This window comes from Leptonychotes weddellii, chromosome 1 (assembly GCF_054177405.1).
Source record: "Leptonychotes weddellii isolate Sample4059 chromosome 1, ASM5417740v2, whole genome shotgun sequence".
Classification (NCBI taxonomy): Eukaryota; Metazoa; Chordata; class Mammalia; order Carnivora; family Phocidae; genus Leptonychotes; species Leptonychotes weddellii.
The window spans coordinates 12,148,803-12,166,909 of NC_138369.1; the positions used below are offsets into that span (position 1 = coordinate 12,148,803).

Here is an 18,107-nt window from a genome sequence, read left to right on the forward strand (position 1 = left end):
ACCTCTGGAGTAGAGCTCAGGCCGAGAGTACCTGGATGTGGTGCTTTCTGGCGGCGATCTTGGAAGCCATGCAGGTGTAAAGTGTGACTCCCCTCTTCCCCGGGGAGCAGGAATCCATCAAGGCTGTGGCTGAGGGCAGCGCTGAGTGTCGGGGAGCTAGATTTGGCAGGGCCTGGCAGGTGCTTTGCTCTGTGGCTCTAACACCAGATTCTCAGGCATCCCTGACCCAGGCAGGAGCTGCCGACACCAAGCCCAGAGAGGGCCTATGGGTGGGGGAAGCATCCCTGAGCCTTCTTCCCCCAAAGTTCCTGGCCTCCTGGAGGAAGGAGAAAAGATGGGGGAGATGAAAGGATCCCATGGGAGCCCTGAGCCACTTTGGCGGCCCCTTACCTCATCCCCGGATCCCAGGAGCTGTCCCCCCCTACCCGCCCCGGGGCTGAACTGAGCCACAGAGCAGGTGCAAAGGCTGTGCATTTGCTGCCCTGCCTCTTGCGTGTTTGCGTCCCTGGGCAAGTGACTCCATCTCACTGGGCCTCCTTTTCTCACCAGTAAACGAGATGGAACATTGCCACTGCAATCATCAGAGGCCACCGTGAGCGAAGGCTTGAAAGCTTCTAGCATAAGGTCTTTGCCTCGCATCAAATTCCTTCCCTCCATCTGGCCGTCTCCAGTATGATACCTGCCCGATGTCACCGCCGAAGTACAATATGTCTCTGTTCTGACCATGAACGTAACAGATGTTCTTGCTGAGCACCCGCTGTGCTGGGCAACGTGAGGAGGATGAACCAAGTACAAAAACATGGACTCCTACCTCTGAGAAAAGTTCAGCCATGCTGAGCAAGACATTGGCAAGTACAAACTCCCAACTAATGAGACTGATGTACGGGTCTCAGGCATCCTAAGGACGATTGCCATTTAGAGGGAGAGCTTGGTGGGGCTGGAGGGCTTCTTGGAGGAAGTGGGCTCTGTGATAGACTGAAGTGCTGGTAGGATTTTCACAGAGAGGGGAGGTAGGTCGCACAGCTTCTTGTAGAGGGTTGTCCGGGAACAGTGGCATGAGCCAACGATCGGGCAGGAGTGCCCATGATGCCCCCTGAGGGTTTTGAGTGCCATTGGGATGGAGCTCTGAGGTCATGGGTTCAATGGAGGGAGAGATCTGGAGAGCTGAGGAGGGCCGGGTGGGAAACTGGAGGTGCCATACCTCAGCAGGAGATCAAGGATTTTATTCTGAGGGACAAATCTGGAGGTACAGGTGTCAGAGCAAGGGAGTTACATGATGATGTATGGTGGGAGGGAGTGGGAAGGTAGAGGAGAAGCATCTAAAGCAATCGGGGTGAGTGACAGGGATGAACCAAAGTCTGGTCCTGCATCCGGGCCTGGGTGACCGGAAGAGTCAAAGCATTTTGGAGATGGACGTGACTTTGGGCGATTTACTCTATGTAGACATTTGAGAAACAGAACCCAACTCAAGGCCACCCAACTAGTTAGGGGCCGAGTCAGGAAATGAACTCATGTTAAAGGTTTAGTGCAAGGGGATGGGGAAGGAATTTGCCTCTGGAGTGATCAGGTTTGGGGAACACGGGGACATATGAGCTGATGAATCCAGCAGGCTGCTGAAAATGTGGGTCTGGGGCCCAGGGAGGTATCAGCTAGGATTTGGGGGGGGTGGGCATTCTCATCATAGAACAGAGGACACAGTTAGAACCCCAAGGGGCAGTGTGCTGAGACAAAAGGCCAGAAGCCCCAAGACTGAAGCTTGACGTCCAAGAATAGGATCCAGGAGAAAGGGCAGCCAGAGAGGTGGGATGTGGCCCAGATGTGAACGCAGTGATCAAGAGAAAAGGTGTTGGTTAGCGCTGTCTAGGGGCTTAGACACTTGGCTCCAATCTCCCCAGCCCCACTGAAGCAGATGGCTGTGAACTCTTTAACCCTTCTCCCACTGAGATGCGGAGTCTTTGCTTCCTCCCCTTAAATGTGGGCAGGCTCTGTGATGAATGTGCCCAGAGACTAGAATGGAAGTGACACCATGAGGCTTCCGGGCCCAAGTCTCCAGACACTGGCAGGTCCGACTTTCTGTTCTGAGAACACTCGCTCTTGGAACACAGCCACCGTGTTGTGAAAAAGGCCCCAGTCCTGTAGGATGGTCCAAGGGAGGAAGAATCAGAGCTCCTGGCCGGCGGCTAGTATTGACTCACCAGCTGGGTGATGACACCATCTTGAAAGGAGAGTCCAGTTGAGGTCCCCAGAGAGGTAAGCCATCCCTGATGAGTTCTACTCAGATTTGTGAGCAAAATAAAGACTGTTCCTAAGTTACCAAAGTGTGGGGTGGTTTGTTATGCAACAATATCCTATCTCCTCGGTGCACTTGGGTCTCTTCTCCAAGGGCAAGGTGAACGGTGGGGGGCCCTTTGGAGCGTCCCTCTCCCCCCAGCCTCCCTTTGCTTCTGTTCTGGTGGTCGGTGACCCTCATGGGGCTTAGGGCTCCATGTCAGTCAATGGCAATGGTGGCCCAAGACCTCTAGGGGGGTATCGGGAGTGGTCAGAGAGAGGCAGCCCAAAGCCTGGCATCTGGTACCATAAACACACAGAAAAGACAAACGTCTACTGAGCCCCTGCTGAGCCTGTCACGATAAACTGGGGGATCTGGGCCTCAGCCGAACCAGGGGACAAATAGCCAAATCATTTAAACAACTCGATGTCCATTTTTCTTTCCTGTACATTCGTTTATTTAAAAAAGTGTAGGAAATGAATAAAATGGTACCTAAAAATTATCTACAACGAAATAAATTATTCCCAGTTATGCATTGCAGATCCACACAAACCAGTCCTCTAACCTTGACCAAGGTTACATTCCCCAAGGACTTATACGCTTCCCCCCTCCGACTCTTCCTGAGGCTTTTCCCTCCTGTGTGAAGTGACTACAGCATTAAGCCCCGTCCTGTATGAGCTGGGCTTCCTCACAAGCATCACGGACGGGCGTGGAGGCAGCCCAGGCGTCCGCAGACCCAGCGGCAGTGCACACAGTAGGCGGTCAGCAAATGTGTCCAAGTGGTTTCCAGCGGCCCTGACGTATTTTACCTAAGTGGGGTCTGGGTTTTAAAGAAAAGAGTCAGAGGTATGTTGGGCTGGCACCTCCAGGAGGCATAGCTTCAGAAAACATTAAATTCGCCTGAGGTCTCAGGAAGATAGCAACTGGGCCTGGAGTTTGGAGCTCTCGGTTAAAAGCAAATGGCCCCATGGGGCCCTTGTAAGTAAGGGCGGAGTGTGTGACAACAACCAGGCCAAGGGTGGCCTGCCACGCTCTGTGGCCGTGGGAGGCAGAGCACCGAGGCCAGGGCTCCAGGGTTGATTTTAAGTCATGATACAATGGCAGTTGGGGGGAGGAAGCCCCAGCCCTCTGGCCCTTCATGGGGAGGGGGTCAAGAGTCCGAAGATAACTGGGCAGGAGCCCGCCTTTTACAAGGGAAAGGTGCCAGGGGCCACACCCAGGGTGTCAGCCAAACAACAAACCCTTCCTTCTGGAAAGAGTTCAAGAGGCCTTGGAATACACACCATTTAGGAGATTGCAAAACTCCTTTTCATGGAGGCAAAGTAGCACATGCAAGCAAGTCTAGGCAGTGCGTTTCCAAGGTGAATTCACTGAACACAGTGAAGCACATTTATTTTTTAAAGGAGGTTTGGCCACAGAAACATTGACGTTTGGACCGTGCCGACAAGCCGGAACAGGATCCCTCTCCTCCCGGAAGAGATCAGGGCCCACAGAGGCAAACGCTCCCGCGAGCGGGAGCTGGGCTGATCATTAATATAAATGAGGGATGTGGGCCGTGTATGAGAAAAAACCTTCATGAAACACACACCAGCCTTGAGGCCCATCTTCTCCTTTGATAAGAGACACATATGGGTCCTAAACTTTCCATTTCATTATGAACAAAGCAACCCCCCGGGGGTGGGGCAGGGGCACTGATCAGCAGCCACAGACGCTCAGCATCAGTGAGGGAGGCGAGAGGGAGTGGTGGGGACTGGGGTGAACTGGGGAACCAGGCACCCCACCAGCTGCCGCCAGGTGACAGTGAGCCCCAGAAACGGCCAGATCTCCTGATCTGGATTTTTATGCAAAAATTGTATAATTTTAAATGTTAGTAACAAATTCTTCAAAAAGATTCTGCAGGCCAAACAAAACACACCTGCGGGCTGGGTCGTTTCCCAGTCTCTCTCGCAGTGGCAGGGAGGTGTGATAGCCAGAATCATGGGTCCCCAAAGATGTCCATGTCCTGATCCCCCAGAACCTGAGGCTGTGTTACCTTACGTGGCAAAAGGGACTTTTCAGTGTGATTAAATTACAGATCTGGAGATGGGGAGATTTTCCTGGATTATTTGAGTGGGTGGGCTTTATAAGTGAAAGGTCCATATAAGGCAAAGAAGGAAGGAGGTGCATCAATGTCACGTGGCAGCGTGGGCGACTCCGTGTGACCAGCCAACCGAGGCATGGAGTGTGAGCAGCCCCTAAAAGCTTGAAAAGGCAAGGAAACCAATTCTGCCCTAGAGCCTCCAGAAGGAGCGTAGCTCTGCTGACTCCCCGATTTTAGCCCAGGGAGACCCACTTTGCCCTTCTGCTCTCCAGGACCATAAGAAATCTATGTTGTGTTGAGCCTCCATGTTTGAGGTAATTGGTTACAGTAGCAACAAGGAGCTAACACGGTGGCCATTCTCTGGCGTATTTTTAGACATTGCTAGAGGTTGAAAATACTCTCTAGATTTCTCGGTAAATGCCAAAGTATTGTTGGAGCGGGGACAGCCACACAGCAATTCAAGGAAATTTTTCTTACTTCTAGGACTCAAGATAAATCTGTGCAGTGGGATAACCACATGCAGAGCAAGAGAACCAGGAAGTCGCTTATCAATGCCCTCAAACAGACACACCCTGTTTTGGCTGGACAGACTGCAAATTATTCCCACCTTCCAGGGGACAGGCACATGTTTATCTAGTGGTCGGTAGAAGTCAAAACCCAGCCATCCAACCAGTTTGCATGAGTTGTCACCATGTCAGGTAAAAAGAACTACGTGGTTATGCATTTGACTCCTTAAATATACAGGACCACCAAATAAATAATAATAATAATAAGGCACATTATCATTTTCATCCAGGGGGCTCCAGTGGGAGCAGGGACCTTGGATGGGCTCCGAGGGATTGGAATTGTTGCCCTGAAGAGGTCCAAATCCAAATCCAAATCCAAATCCAGAGCTTGTTGCAATCTTGTACGTGGTGACTCACGGCCCTCCTCTCTCATCATGGGCTGGTTTACAACCCAACCCGAGTTTAGAAGGACATGAACTGTGACGATTGTATCCAGGTCAGAATTCATTACTTTCAACATCCCATCATTGGAATGAGTGCACTTGGAAATCAGAGGTCGGTGGTGTCCTGAAAAACCTCCTGCCATTCCTTCCATATAATTCCTCTTTAGGATTTCTGCTTGAGACCCCTAAAGGGTGTCTCAATGCCCTGCTTTAGGCAAAGTCTTTGGAATGGGTCCAAGTTACTCCCCAGGCTCCTCTGGCTCATGGGTGTCCAGCAAGGGAACGTCTGTGCTCCCGTTGTTGGGGTGGGAGAAGGTATATGGTTCGGTCTCAGACTCAGCGGGGAAGCCAGGGGATGGCTCATCTGTGGTCAGCTTTGCAGTCGGGGCCCTGGAGCATATGGGGGGTGGGGAGGGGGGGCAGTCTCCTGTGGGGCCCTGGAAGGGCCGGTAGGTGTCCACCTCTGGCTGCAGGAAGGAGCCGTTGGAATCCTGTAGCAGATGCCCATACACCATGGTGTCATCGATGACATCGTACACGTGGGAATCACTGTCCTTTCGTCCTTTCTGACACTTTTTTGGCTGCATCGGCATCTGGGTGTTGATGTTGCCGTTGTAGATGCCTACAGGTGGGCCTTTGTTTTTCTTCTTTTTCCTACTGAGAGAAGGGGAACAAGACAGAGTCAGGAAGAGCAGGATCTTAGCTGCGCTCCATTGGCATAGCCCTACAGGAACTGGGGCACTTTGGGGTTCTCGCATGTCTCCCCCAAGTCCCTCAAATCCCTTAGCCCTTGGAACTGAAACTACTGTCCTCTGGGAGCATTTAGAAGGGACGAGCTTCTGTCTCCAGTCTTCACAGTGGATGCAGGGTATCCAGGGGTGGGAACAGCTGACAACCAGCCCCTCTTTCCTACAAGAAAGGGTGCTGCCCCAGCCCGACCACATCCAGTGTGGTCATCCCCCACTAATGCTCTAGGACGCAGTCTTTCCCCTAGCTAATGCTTCATCCCTCTTTTGCATGGGTAGAAGCTCTGGCCATCTGGATTCTAAGTGATGTAACAGAGGAGACTCGGGATGAGAGGCTATATCTTAGTTTGGAGTTGGGGACAGTGGGACTCAGTATTAGCGGAGGTAGCCGGTCCCTTCAAGCAGTAGCCTGCATAAGGGGAACAGCCTGCATAAAGGGACAGAACTCAAAAGAAGACAGCATTCAGGCTGGGGCACGCCAGAGCTCCTCAATAACACCATGAACCTTTGCTTTGTAATGTTCTTTGGTACTTGGGTGTGGACGGGCATTAGCACTCTCCGCCGAGGAAAACAAAGCTTCGCCCTCCATCTCCATGAGCCAAAAGCAGGGGATGCTGGCTTTTTAGCTGACCAGTGATTCAAATGGAGGACATTAGTTCAATTAACATAATGGGCCCTATATTGCACAGGCTGACAGCTCCCTAATTGTGGACAGGCTTCTTGTCCTTTTCTGAGATAAAAATAATGTAGTCCATTTAGCTTGTAACACTGAGTCTCTGGCTGGGGTGATGGGTTCCAAAGGCTCCTGCCTGAAGCCCTGAGAGGGATGCCCCTCCTTTGTGCTCCATGGAGCCTTGATTGTCTCCACCAGTGTTCTTCTCAGGCCAGAACCGGGGCAGTTTAGAGATGGAGGCAAGAAGTGGACCCTCCCCTTGCCCGGTTCCCTGCCGATGAGGAAGAAGGGACCCGGTGTTAACACTGTGCTTTCTGATCTGGGTGGCAGAGACTGCACCCCAGACAAGAAAGTTTCCTAGAGAAACCATAAAATGATAATTTGTTGAAAGAAGTCCTTTCCTCCTGTGTGGTATGTATACAATTCCATTTCACGGAGAAGAGGCTTTTCCCTGGACCTGCCTCGGGCAGCCCCTTCCTCATCAGTGGAGACATTTCTAGACAGTCTCACTGTGGGTCGGGAATTTTGGTTGTTTGCTCACGGCCCCAGTTAATAATAAAAAAGAAAAAATTCTCTTTAGCTTGTTGCAAGGTTGAATGGCGCTAAGGAAAGCAATTTCCTTCTCCCTCATGGCTTTAATCAGAAATAGGCGCAGAATTGATAAAATCTGGTGGCGCCCCTATTCTGTCTCAAAAGGTCAATGCTCTGCCTTCATAAAACAGCAGCTCTCATCCTGAGGGGATGGAAGGTGAGATGAGTCAGGTAACTGGGTCTTCCTTCCTTTCGCCCACAGGGCTCGCTTTTTGGTGCCTGTCTGGAGTCCAATAAACAAGTGCAAAAATTTAAGAAACCGGAGAACTGGCTGGGGTGGCATGCATTCGCTCTCCAAGTGACAGAGGACGCAGGCTCAGAGCCCTGGCCTGGGGTGGGGGTGGGGGGGTTCTGACGTGAGCATTTTCCTGCTAAGATCATCCCTGGGATGACCACCATCTGATGGGCAGACAGTAAATGATTGCCAGGGGACTCGTGCCGAGACAGCTGCGTAAAAACCGCAGGCTAACATGTCACCAGCTGTGTCTTCTGTCCCCCCTCCCCCCCAGCATAACTCACATCTGGCAATATTATTTAATACCCATCCCTGGGAGAGGAATGGGAAGCAAGAAAAGAAATGAGTAATTAACGACAGCTCTGGTCTGTGTGACCTAAGGAGGCGTCAGATCGGCGGAAGACAGTTTGAGAAATTCCACCTACTTCTTTTTCACAAAGCAAATGATGAGTCCAAGGGCAAACAGCAGTAAGGCGCCACCTCCCACGACCACGATGATGATGACAGTCAGGTCTGTGAGCAGAGACACGAGGGAGAGGGATGAGGAGACACGGGGGTGGTCAGGCGGACGATGAACTGGGGCAGACAGTCTCCAGAGATGGCCGCCATCCCTCCCTTCCCTCCCCAGACACACATGCTGCTCCTCACATCAAGAGGAGCCTATTTCCCTTCTTCTTCACTCTTCTTGACTTGCCGGGACTGGGGCCTTTTAGAGGCCTGGTGACTTCTTGTACTTTCTGTCTGAGGGGCAGCGAGTCAGTCAGCGTGTAAGAAGGTTGCCCATCCTGAGGCCGCCATGCTGTGAGGAAGCCCAAGCCAACCACGTGGAGACTCCGTGAGGAAAACGGACCCAGGAACCCGGCTGAAAGTACCAAGGCTGCAGATGACCCATCCCTGCCACCCCCGAGCTGTTTGAGGCATCTGGCGGCAGCCCCAGATATCTGAGAGCAGAGAAGAACCATGTGGCTGTGTCCTATCCAAATACCTGACCGACAGAATTGTGAGCAAGCAAAATGGTTGTTGTCTAAACTACTGAATCTTGGGGCTATTTGTTAGGCGGTGACAGAGAAGTGAAACAAACTGCAGGCCCTACCAGATCCCCTCCAAAGGCTACTCTGGGCCCACCATGGGGTGTGTCCACCCAGGCACCATGGCCTACATGGGAGAAAGGGGCAGAGGGCTGTAGGGGAAAGCAGGGCGGCAGAGTCAGAAGTGAGGGCACTAAGGACAGGGTTGTTTCATCTGTGCTGTCCTTTTCCTACAGTTGTACAAAGGACAAAGGAAATAAACCAGACAGGGAGCCCTGCACCAAACAGGGATTTAGAAGTTCTTGCTTGTTTGGGGCACCTGGGTGGTTCAGTTGTTAACGGCTCAGGTCATGATCCCAGGCTCCTGGGATCGAGCCCCACATCAGGCTCCCTGCTCGGCGGGAAGCCTGCTTCTTCCTCTCCTGCTCTCCCTGCATGTGTTCCCTCTCTCACTGTGTCTCTATCTGTCAAATAAATAAATAAAATCTTAAAAAAAATTTTTTTTTATTTATTTGATAGAGCGAGAGCACAAGCAGGGGGAACAGTAGAGGCAGAAGGAGAGGCAGGCTCCCAGCCAAGCAGGGAGCCCGATGAGGGGCTCGATCCCAAGACCCTGTGATCATGACCTGAGCCGAAGGCAGACGCTTAACCATCTGAGCCACCCAGGTGCCCCAAATAAATAAAACCTTAAAAAAAAAGTTCTTGCTTGTTCAACAAGAAAACAAAAGGAGAAGTTAAGAGAGAAGTCAAAATAGAAATAAATGGGATACTTAGTTGGCTCAGTTGGAGGAGTGTGTGGCTCTTGATCTTGGGGTCATGAGTTCGAGCCCCACGTTGGGTATAGAGATTGCTTAAATAAAGAAATAAAACTTAGGGCACCTGGGTGGCTCAGTTGGTTGAGCGACTGCCTTCGGCTCGGGTCATGATCCTGGAGTCCCTGGATCGAGTCCCGCATCGGGCTCCCTGCTCGGCAGGGGGTCTGCTTCTCCCTCTGCCCTCTTTCCTCTCGTGCTCTCTCTCATTCTCTCCCTCTCAAATAAATAAATAAAATCTTAAAAAAAAAAAAAACTTAAAAAAAAAAGTAGAAATAAATGCCAGAAAATGAACGTAAGAGAGTCAGAAAACCCAGGAGCTAACCTAAGAGTATGGGAGAGCTTCTCACTTAAGGCTTTCGGTTTGCATCACTTCTCTTGCTGCTAACCAGTTGTGTGGTCTTGGGGTGGACGTGCAGTCTCTCTGACCGCCAGAAAGGGAAGGGGCCTGGAGAAACGATCTCCACTGTCCCTTCTGGTTCTAACACTCTGTGGTGTTCTGTGATTATCTTGGAATAAAGGCAAACGTGGCCCCACCACGATTGCGGTGCCACAAACGCATTTCCTCACTGGAGACTCTTGGGCGGATCCTGCAACTTGGAGCACAAGGCCTGCCGCTGAGGGCATTTCATGGATTCCCGTGTTTCACTGGACTCAGTAAAAAATGCCAGCACCAAGGGGTGCCTGGGTGGCTCAGTTGCTTGAGCGTCTGACTCTTGATTTTGGCTCAGGTCATGATCTTGGAAGGTCATGAGATCAAGCCCTGTATTGGGTTCTGCACTTTTAGCACAGAGTCCGCTTGAGATCCTCTCTCCCTCTCCCTCTGCCCTCCCCCTGCTTGTTCACGCCCGCGCACGCTCTCTCTCTCTAAAATAAAATCTTAAAAAATGCCAGTGCCAAGTTCTGTGTCACACTTTCCAGGTCCCCACATTTGAACCCCCAACACTTGAATTCCCAGTGATACTTCTGTGAGGTAGTTATTACCATCTACCCTCTAAGATGAGGAAAGTTAAGGGAGTGAAGAGCCTACCCCTATGCCAGAGAGAGATTAATAGTAAATGACAGTGATAGACGGACGATAAAATTGCCCTAGTTCTACCCCCCTCCCCGAACCATGTCTTAGACTATGTGACTCTGGAGCTCCTCCCACCAAGAGGTGGAGTCTATTTGTCCACCCCTTGAATTTGGGCAGGCCCAAAGAATTCTGTAGAAGGGATGGTGTGAGTTCCTAACCCAAGCATCAAGAGACCTTGTATGCTTCTTCCAGACTCTCTTGGATCTCTCTGCCTCTGCCATGAGAACAAGGCCCAGGCTGGAGTGTCAGGGAGCATGGGGAGGAGAGCCAAGGAACCTAGTTATCCCAGCTGATTGTGGCTGGGCCCAGATGTGTGAGAGTGCACGGCTCAGACCACCAGAGTCCTCTAGCTGCCTGCAGTTACCCACAGGTGCATGAGTGAGTGAACCCCGATAAGTCCAGCTCACACCAGAATCGCCTAGTCAACATGTAAGCAATAATAAATGGCTGTCTTTAAGCCAGAGTTCTGGGGTGGTTTGTTATGCAACATTACTGATGCAAACGCTGACTGATACATGGACAGCCAGGACTCAAATCCATGTTTTCTGGATTTTTTTCGCCTCCCAGGTTTGCCCCCTACCCTTCAGCTGCCAATTTGCTGTCCACCCCCCCGCCCCCACAAGACCTTGCAGGCCCTTACCCATAGTCCTTGGGGTAAGCAACACCCAGAAGAACAGGTCCAGCTGCTTGCCACTCACAGGGCTGCAGTTGGAGATGTTGACCCAGAAGCTGTGGTGGTGGAAGCTTGGCTTGGGGAGCACCTCATCCTCCAGGCTGAAGATCTCCTCTGCCTTGCTCCGCTGTTCCTGGATGATCATGAACGCACGCCCCGTCTGGCAGACAACGCCGGTCCGCTCCTTGAGGAAGGTCAGGTAGGCCACCTGGTTGCTGGGCACACTGATGTTCCAGGACACTGAGGTGAGGGACGGCAGGCCCCGGTCCCAGTTAGGGCTCCTCAGGTAGACCTTGTTTTTTGTGTCTGGGGTCACTGTGAAAATACCTTCCTCTGCAGGAAAGGGGAGAGAATCCACACAAGATGTTTCACTGAATCAAAATGGATGTTAACCTGTCTAGACTTTTCTAGAGTTTTCTGCGATGACAGAAAAGTTCTCCACAGGCTCACCCCATTTTATTACACTTTGCAGATCCTGTGAATTTTTAAGAATTGAAGGTTTGTGGCAACCTTGCATTGAGCAAGTCTGTGGTGCCATTTTTCCTATAGCATTTGCCATTTTTTTGTGTGTCTCTGTGTCACATTTTGGTGATTCTCCCAACATTTCAAATTTTTCATTATTGTATTTGCTATGGTGATCTGTGATCAGTGATTGCAACTTGCTGAAAGCTCAGATGATGGTTAGCATTTTTTAGCAAGGAAGTTTTTTGTTTTGTTCTTTGGGGGTTTTTTTTGTTTTTTTTTGCTTACAAAGCTTTTATTTTTAAGTAATCTCTACATCCAATGTGGGGCTCGACCTTACAAGCCCGAGATCAAGAGTCGCATGCTCTACCAACTAAGTGAGCCACGCACCCTGGCAATAAAGAATTTAAAATTAAGGCATGTACATTGTTTTTTTTTTAGACACAATGCTATTGCACACTTACTAGACTACAGTATGGTGTAAAGAGAACTTTTATATGCACCGGGAAACAAAAAAACTCATTTCACTTGTTTTATTGCAGTGGTCGGGAACCGAACTTGCAATATCTCCTGGGTGCCCATATCTGCACTCCCCAAGCATGTAGCCATCACCACGCGTGTCTGTGGAAGACCCAAAATGTGCTCGAATGTGACTGAGGAGCTGAATTTTAAATTTTGTTATTAATTTAAGCATAAATTGCCGCACATGGCCAGTGACTGTTGGTCTGCACAAAGATTAGAGTCTCAGGTTAGGTGCTCAGGTCTTTTGAACAAAACCAATCAACCAAACAACAACAACAAAAAACCCCAGGCTAGTTCACCAAACCGCTGGTTATCTCTGAAAGCTTGCTTTCAGAAACACCCTCGACATAGCTAAGATTCACCTGACGCTCTGCTCCACGGTAGGACTGGTACAGAGCAATTTCTGTTTCCAAGGTTAAACCGCTTCCGTTTCTGGGAAGAATGGTAGAAATGCAAAGCTGAAGACCTCCGATAGACACGTCACCTGACCTTCAGGTGAGATGAAACTCCAACGTTCCACACTGAGGAGGGTATGTCTTGTTTTCCAAGACTCCCCAAAGGAGTTTCTTGGGGAGCTGTGGGGATATCAGGCAGCTTGGACTGACCTTAATCTTATGGCCAAAGATTCTTCTCCCTCCCCACTCAGGTCTCTGGGAACAAAGTACGAAGTAAACCTCAGATAAAAGTCTTGGTCAATTTTTAAATGGCCTCTGACTTTGAGCCACTTGTAATGGTGACTGTGACTTTGAAAATCAACCACGGAGAGCTCACCGTTGGGAGGGATTCAGACCCCGCTCACTGCCTGGCACCCTGAAGATCAAACACTAGCCTTGCAGGAGGGGCTGAGCCCCTGTGCTGGGAACAGGACCCTAGTGCTCTGGAGACCCTCCCCGGTCCACCTTCCCCTGTGCACTCCACGCCACGTTCTAAATTGTCAAAGCCGACTCACAAATGCCTGCATAAGGATTTTCATGCTACCACCTTATATATCTGGGACTCGGGAATATTTGGTTAGCTCTCATTGAAGCCCCTGCCTGCTTCCAAAAAAGGCTTGAACCTGATTCTTCGTCCTGCTGCCTGCCAACTGTCACCTCCCACTGTCAGAGTCTTCTTTCTTTCTTTTTTTTTTTTTTTAAGATTTTTAAATTTTTTATTAGAGAGAGAGAGAGTACAATCAGGGGGAGCGGCAGGTAGAGGGAGAGGGAGAAGAAGCAGGCTCCCTGCTGAGCAGGGAGCCCGATATGGGGCTCGATCCCAGGACCCCGGGATCATGACCTGAGCCGAAGGCAGATGCTTAACTGTCTGAGCCACCCAGGTGCCCCCAGAGTCTTATTTCTTTCTTTCTTTTTTTTTTTTTTAAGATTTTTATTTATTTAACAGAGAGAGAGAGCACAAGTAGGCAGAGCGGCAGACAGAGGGAGGGGGAGAAGCAGGCTCTCCGCTGAGCAGGGAGCCCGATGCGGGAATCGATCCCAGTACCCTGGGATCATGACCTGAGCCGAAGGCAGCCACTTAACCGACTGAGCCACCCAGGCGCCCCCAGAGTCTTATTTCTAACTCCCGGGATTTTCCACACTAGGCGAATGGTGGAATCCGGATGAGGACACACCATCTTTCAGATTTCTTGTGAGAAGACCAGCCCACTCAGCTCTCCCTACTCTTCAAGTTGACAACTTAATGAAGACGATCCCAGAAGCAAAATAAGAGGGATGTCCAACCAAGAAAGGGGCAGGGAGTTGGGGAGAGAGAGGGAGACCTCCTTACCTTTGAGGAACGGTATAAAGGACACGGTCAGGCCCTGCCTGGTGGCCTCTTGTCGGAAGCTGGGGGCAAAGGTGCGGAGGGTCACTGAGATGTTCTGCTTCACCTGAATCTGCTCGATGGAACCTCCAGGGCAGAAGAAGCCGAAGTAAAGTTCCTGGCCGGGGACGGCACTGGCCACCAGGTAGCTGAAGCTCGTGTTGCAGACCTTCTCTTGCGTGTGCTGTTGCAGCTTCTGGGCAGGCACCAGTGCCAGGCTCAGCCTGTCCTTGGGCACCAGCAGCTTCCAGGAGAAGTCATGCAGCTGCACGGGCAGCTGGAGGATGTCCCCAGGCACCTGGAGGGAGTGGGATCTCCTGTGGCAGTACCGGTGGTCCATGCAGCCTGGAAAAGAGGGGCTCATGGTACCGGGCAGGGAGGGGACCGGCCGTGTGTCCTCCCCAGCTGGAGAGACCACCCAGGCTTTCTTGCTTTTCCCTTTGGTCTCTCCTCTCCCACTCCGTGCCCCACTCCGGGCTCCCTGATGCTTCTTTTCTCGCCGCCCCGCTTGCTCTCTCACGCTCTTACTCCACCCTAAATTGGCAGACCAACTTCTGGGGGAGTGCTTAGGGTTGAAATGTCCTCTTCCTGTGTGTCAGCCTCTCTTCTGTGGCTCTGAGTCTCAAATGCTAAGTATGGGCAGGGCATAGGTTTTTCCTTCGCCCTGCTTGCCAGCGTCCCCGACTGTGGGGAAGTAGCTTGGTGCAGCGGTCAGAGCAGGGATGGAGCTGGGGAGGTATCTGCCACCTCCTAGTGGGCAGGCTGCCTCAAGTCTTGTGGCTTGAGCTGTTGCATCTGTGGAAGCTCTAAGAGCATCCATGTCGGAGGTCATGGCGGCCCAGCGGGGAGGGGACTAGGGGTTTTGCTGCCCTCCATTCATCAAACATTTAGTATGTGACTAATACATGTCCAGCAGCCCCAGGGGCTAAAGGGACCAAAAAAATGGAACAAGCCGCAGTTCTTGACCTTAAGACTCTCAGTCTCATGCAAGAGGAGACAAGTGTGCGGTGAGCCTGGAGGCGGGGGTGAGGGGGGTTCGGGGGTGGGGAGGCCACACAGAGGAGAGGATCTCAGGAGAGATGCTGGAAGGCTGGGCAGAGGACACAGGAATGAGCTTGGGAGTGCAATGCACTTCTGAAGGACGCCCGTTCTCACCGAGGCTCTGGTCCTAGAGGGGCACGTCTCCACCTCACTGTCCGCTGCCTGCCCTTGCTCACCCTGCACGGTGGGGGACAGCTCTGATCATACGATTTACAGCCTACCCAGTGGACCCCACTAAGAAGATAGGGCGGGGCAGCGAGACCTGCCCACGGCCCCGGAGGATCGTGCTAACCAAGGGGGCGTACTTATGGTTTTCTCGGCATTCATCCACAGGCGAGTCAGATTATCACAAAGGAAGGAGATCTTGTGTTTGGAGCCGGACGTCAGGGTGAGGTTGGTGCTGCAGGTCCGAGAATCCAGACACACGAAGCAGCCAGGGACAAACTTGCGGCTAAGCTTGATGGGCCGCGGCTCGATGGTGAGCGACATGGCTTGCTCGTTACTCAAGTCGACCAGGTAGATTTTATCTGAAACCACGAAGAGAAAACAGGTCTGAAGCATGGATCAGCAGCCACCCTGTGAAGGGGCAAAAATTAGCATAAAAAGTCTCATGGCTGGGGAGCATTGGAAATATGTTTTATTATTACGAGAATATGCAAGCGGGTGCCTGGGTGGCTCAGTCAGTTAGGCATCTGCCTTCGGCTCAGGTCATGATCTCAGGGTCCTGGGATCGAGCCTCACGTCGGGAAGCTCAGGAAGTCTGCTTCTCCCTTTGCCCCTTCCCCCATTTGTGCTTGCTCTCTCTCTGTCTCAAATAATAAAATCTTTTTTTTTTTTTTAAAGATTTTATTTATTTATTTGAGAGAGAGAGAGAACAAGCAGGGGGAGGGAGAGGGAGAAGCAGGCTCCCCGCTGAGCAGGGAGCCTGGGGTTTGATCCCAGGACCCTGAAATCATGACCTGAGCTGAAGGCAGACGCTTAACCAACTGAGCCACCTAGGTGCCCCTCAAATAATAAAATAAGAACATACAAGAACTCTAGGAGAAATTTAAAAGGAAAAATAATGGACTGAATTTCTACCACCCATATTTAACCACTTTTACTTCTTCAAATTCATTTTAGCCCTTGTTCGTATGCATGCATATTTTCTTTTTCTTTTTTTTTTTAAAGATTTTTATTTATTTATTTGAGACAGAGAGAATGAGAGACAGAGAGCATGAGAGGGAGGAGGGTCAGAGGGAGAAGCAGACTCCCTGCCGAGCAGGGAGCCCGATGTGGGACTCGATCCCAGGACTCCAGGATCATGACCTGAGCCGAAGGCAGTCGCTTAACCAACTGAGCCACCCAGGCGCCCCTGCATGCATATTTTCAACTGCCTAAAAGTATAGTATATATAAAATTTTATACTCAGCTTTTACTTTATTACTTTACACAGGTTTACTTATTTTTCCATAGTTTCCATATTCACGAGTCTTTGAAAATATTCAGTAATTTAGTGGCTGTGTGATAGTTAACAAGTGAGATTTACCATTGTTTATTTAAGTATTCTCCTGCTATGAATAGTAATTAGCAACAGTGTGGTACTAGCGTGGGGATAGAAGATTCATAGATATTACATTTCTTCATAGATATTATTATTATTCACAGATATATCCATCGATATTATAATTTAGTCTCTAATAAATGCTATATTTCAAATAAGTGAGGAAAAGACGAACCACTCCTGGCTCAGCTAGAACTCTCTCTCCCATTAGTACAAGAATAAAATTAGACTGGTATTTCAAAGCAAAGAGAATATCCTTATAAATGTGGAGTGCAAATTATAAAAGAAAAAAAAATTTAGGTATCTGTCTGCTAATAGGTACTGAAATGCTGAAGGACAAGGGACACATCGGGAGAAAATATCTGTAAGAAAGATGGATTGAGCGGTTCACAGAAAGGGAAACAGAAATGTTCACATATTCAAAATATAAGGAGTTCTTTTTTTTTTTTAAAAGATTTTATTTATATATTTGAGAGAGAGAGTGAGAGAGAGAGAGAGCACAAGAGGGAGGAGCGGGAGAGGGAGAAGCAGACTCCCTGCCGAGCAGGGAGCCCGATGCGGGACTCGATCCCGGGACTCCAGGATCATGACCTGAGCCGAAGGCAGTCGCTTAACCAACTCAGCCACCCAGGCACCCTATAAGGAGTTCTTAGTATCACTTGCAGTATCACTTGTCATCACAGAAAAGCAAATTAAAACAAAGTGTAGAGGGTGAAGATGAAAGCCTGCCCCCTTGGGACCCCAGAGGTGTAACCGGGGAATATACGCCCATGTTTGTACTGCAGCTCTGGAACTTTGGAAAACCAGACACCACGTAATACGGGAAGGGTTAAATGCTCTGTGGAACATTCATGAACATTCAAAGCCTATGCGGTTTCTGTAATGCTCGTGGCCTCTGTGGAATATTATTTAGCAGTTAAAAAGAAAGAGGGAGATCTAGGGGTGGGGCCTGGGTGGCTCAGTTGGTTAAGTGTCTGCCTTCAGCTCAGGTCATGAGCTCAGGGTCCTGGGGCTCCCTGCTCAGCGGGGAGCCTGCTTCTCCCTCTCCCTCTGCCCCTCCCTCCTGCTTGTGTGCATGCACACGCGCAAGGGCTCTCTTTCTCAAATAAATAAAATCTTTTATTTTTTTTATTTTTTATTTTTATTTTATTTATTTTATTTATTTTTTTTTTTCCTGGGTTGGCAGTTTATTGTAAAAAACAACGCCCCAGTTCCCACATCTTCCTCGGCCATCATTTTTCTTAACAGAAGCAGCTATGACAAATCGGGGGTGGGGGGTGGGGGGGATATATTATCTTTGCCAACTGACACATTTGCAGAGGATTCATGAGTAAGGATGATTCAAAAGCTCCTGGTTGTACTCCTGAATCAGGTGAAGAGCAAATGACAATATAAGAACAGATTTTGTTTACAACAATATCATAATACAACGTTGAATCATTACAGTGCAGTGGTTATAATTAAGTTCACAATCGAATATGCGCAGCCCAAACCCCAGACACACTACAATCACCCAACTGCTTACAAACGGGAGGGATCGGTGCAAGCAGCTGCCACGTGAGGAGCGAAAATCAGAATCGGTACGGCTTTGCTGGCAGCGGGGCTCGG

General features: G+C 50.2%; 1 protein-coding gene across 1 annotated transcript in view; it reads right to left on the reverse strand.

Moving 5' to 3' along the window:
• Window positions 1-2,436: 2,436 nt before the first annotated feature.
• Window positions 2,437-18,107, reverse strand: part of CDCP1 (CUB domain containing protein 1) — a 60,953-nt gene continuing 45,282 nt past the window's right edge. The window contains exons 5-9 of the mRNA XM_031017433.2: window positions 15,262-15,483; window positions 13,880-14,260; window positions 11,099-11,464; window positions 7,969-8,056; window positions 2,437-5,955 (exon numbers count right to left, since the gene is read on the reverse strand). Of these exons, the coding sequence (XP_030873293.2) occupies window positions 5,538-5,955; window positions 7,969-8,056; window positions 11,099-11,464; window positions 13,880-14,260; window positions 15,262-15,483 (1,475 nt within the window). The 3' untranslated portion in view covers window positions 2,437-5,537. The remainder of the gene's footprint in view (window positions 5,956-7,968; window positions 8,057-11,098; window positions 11,465-13,879; window positions 14,261-15,261; window positions 15,484-18,107) is intronic.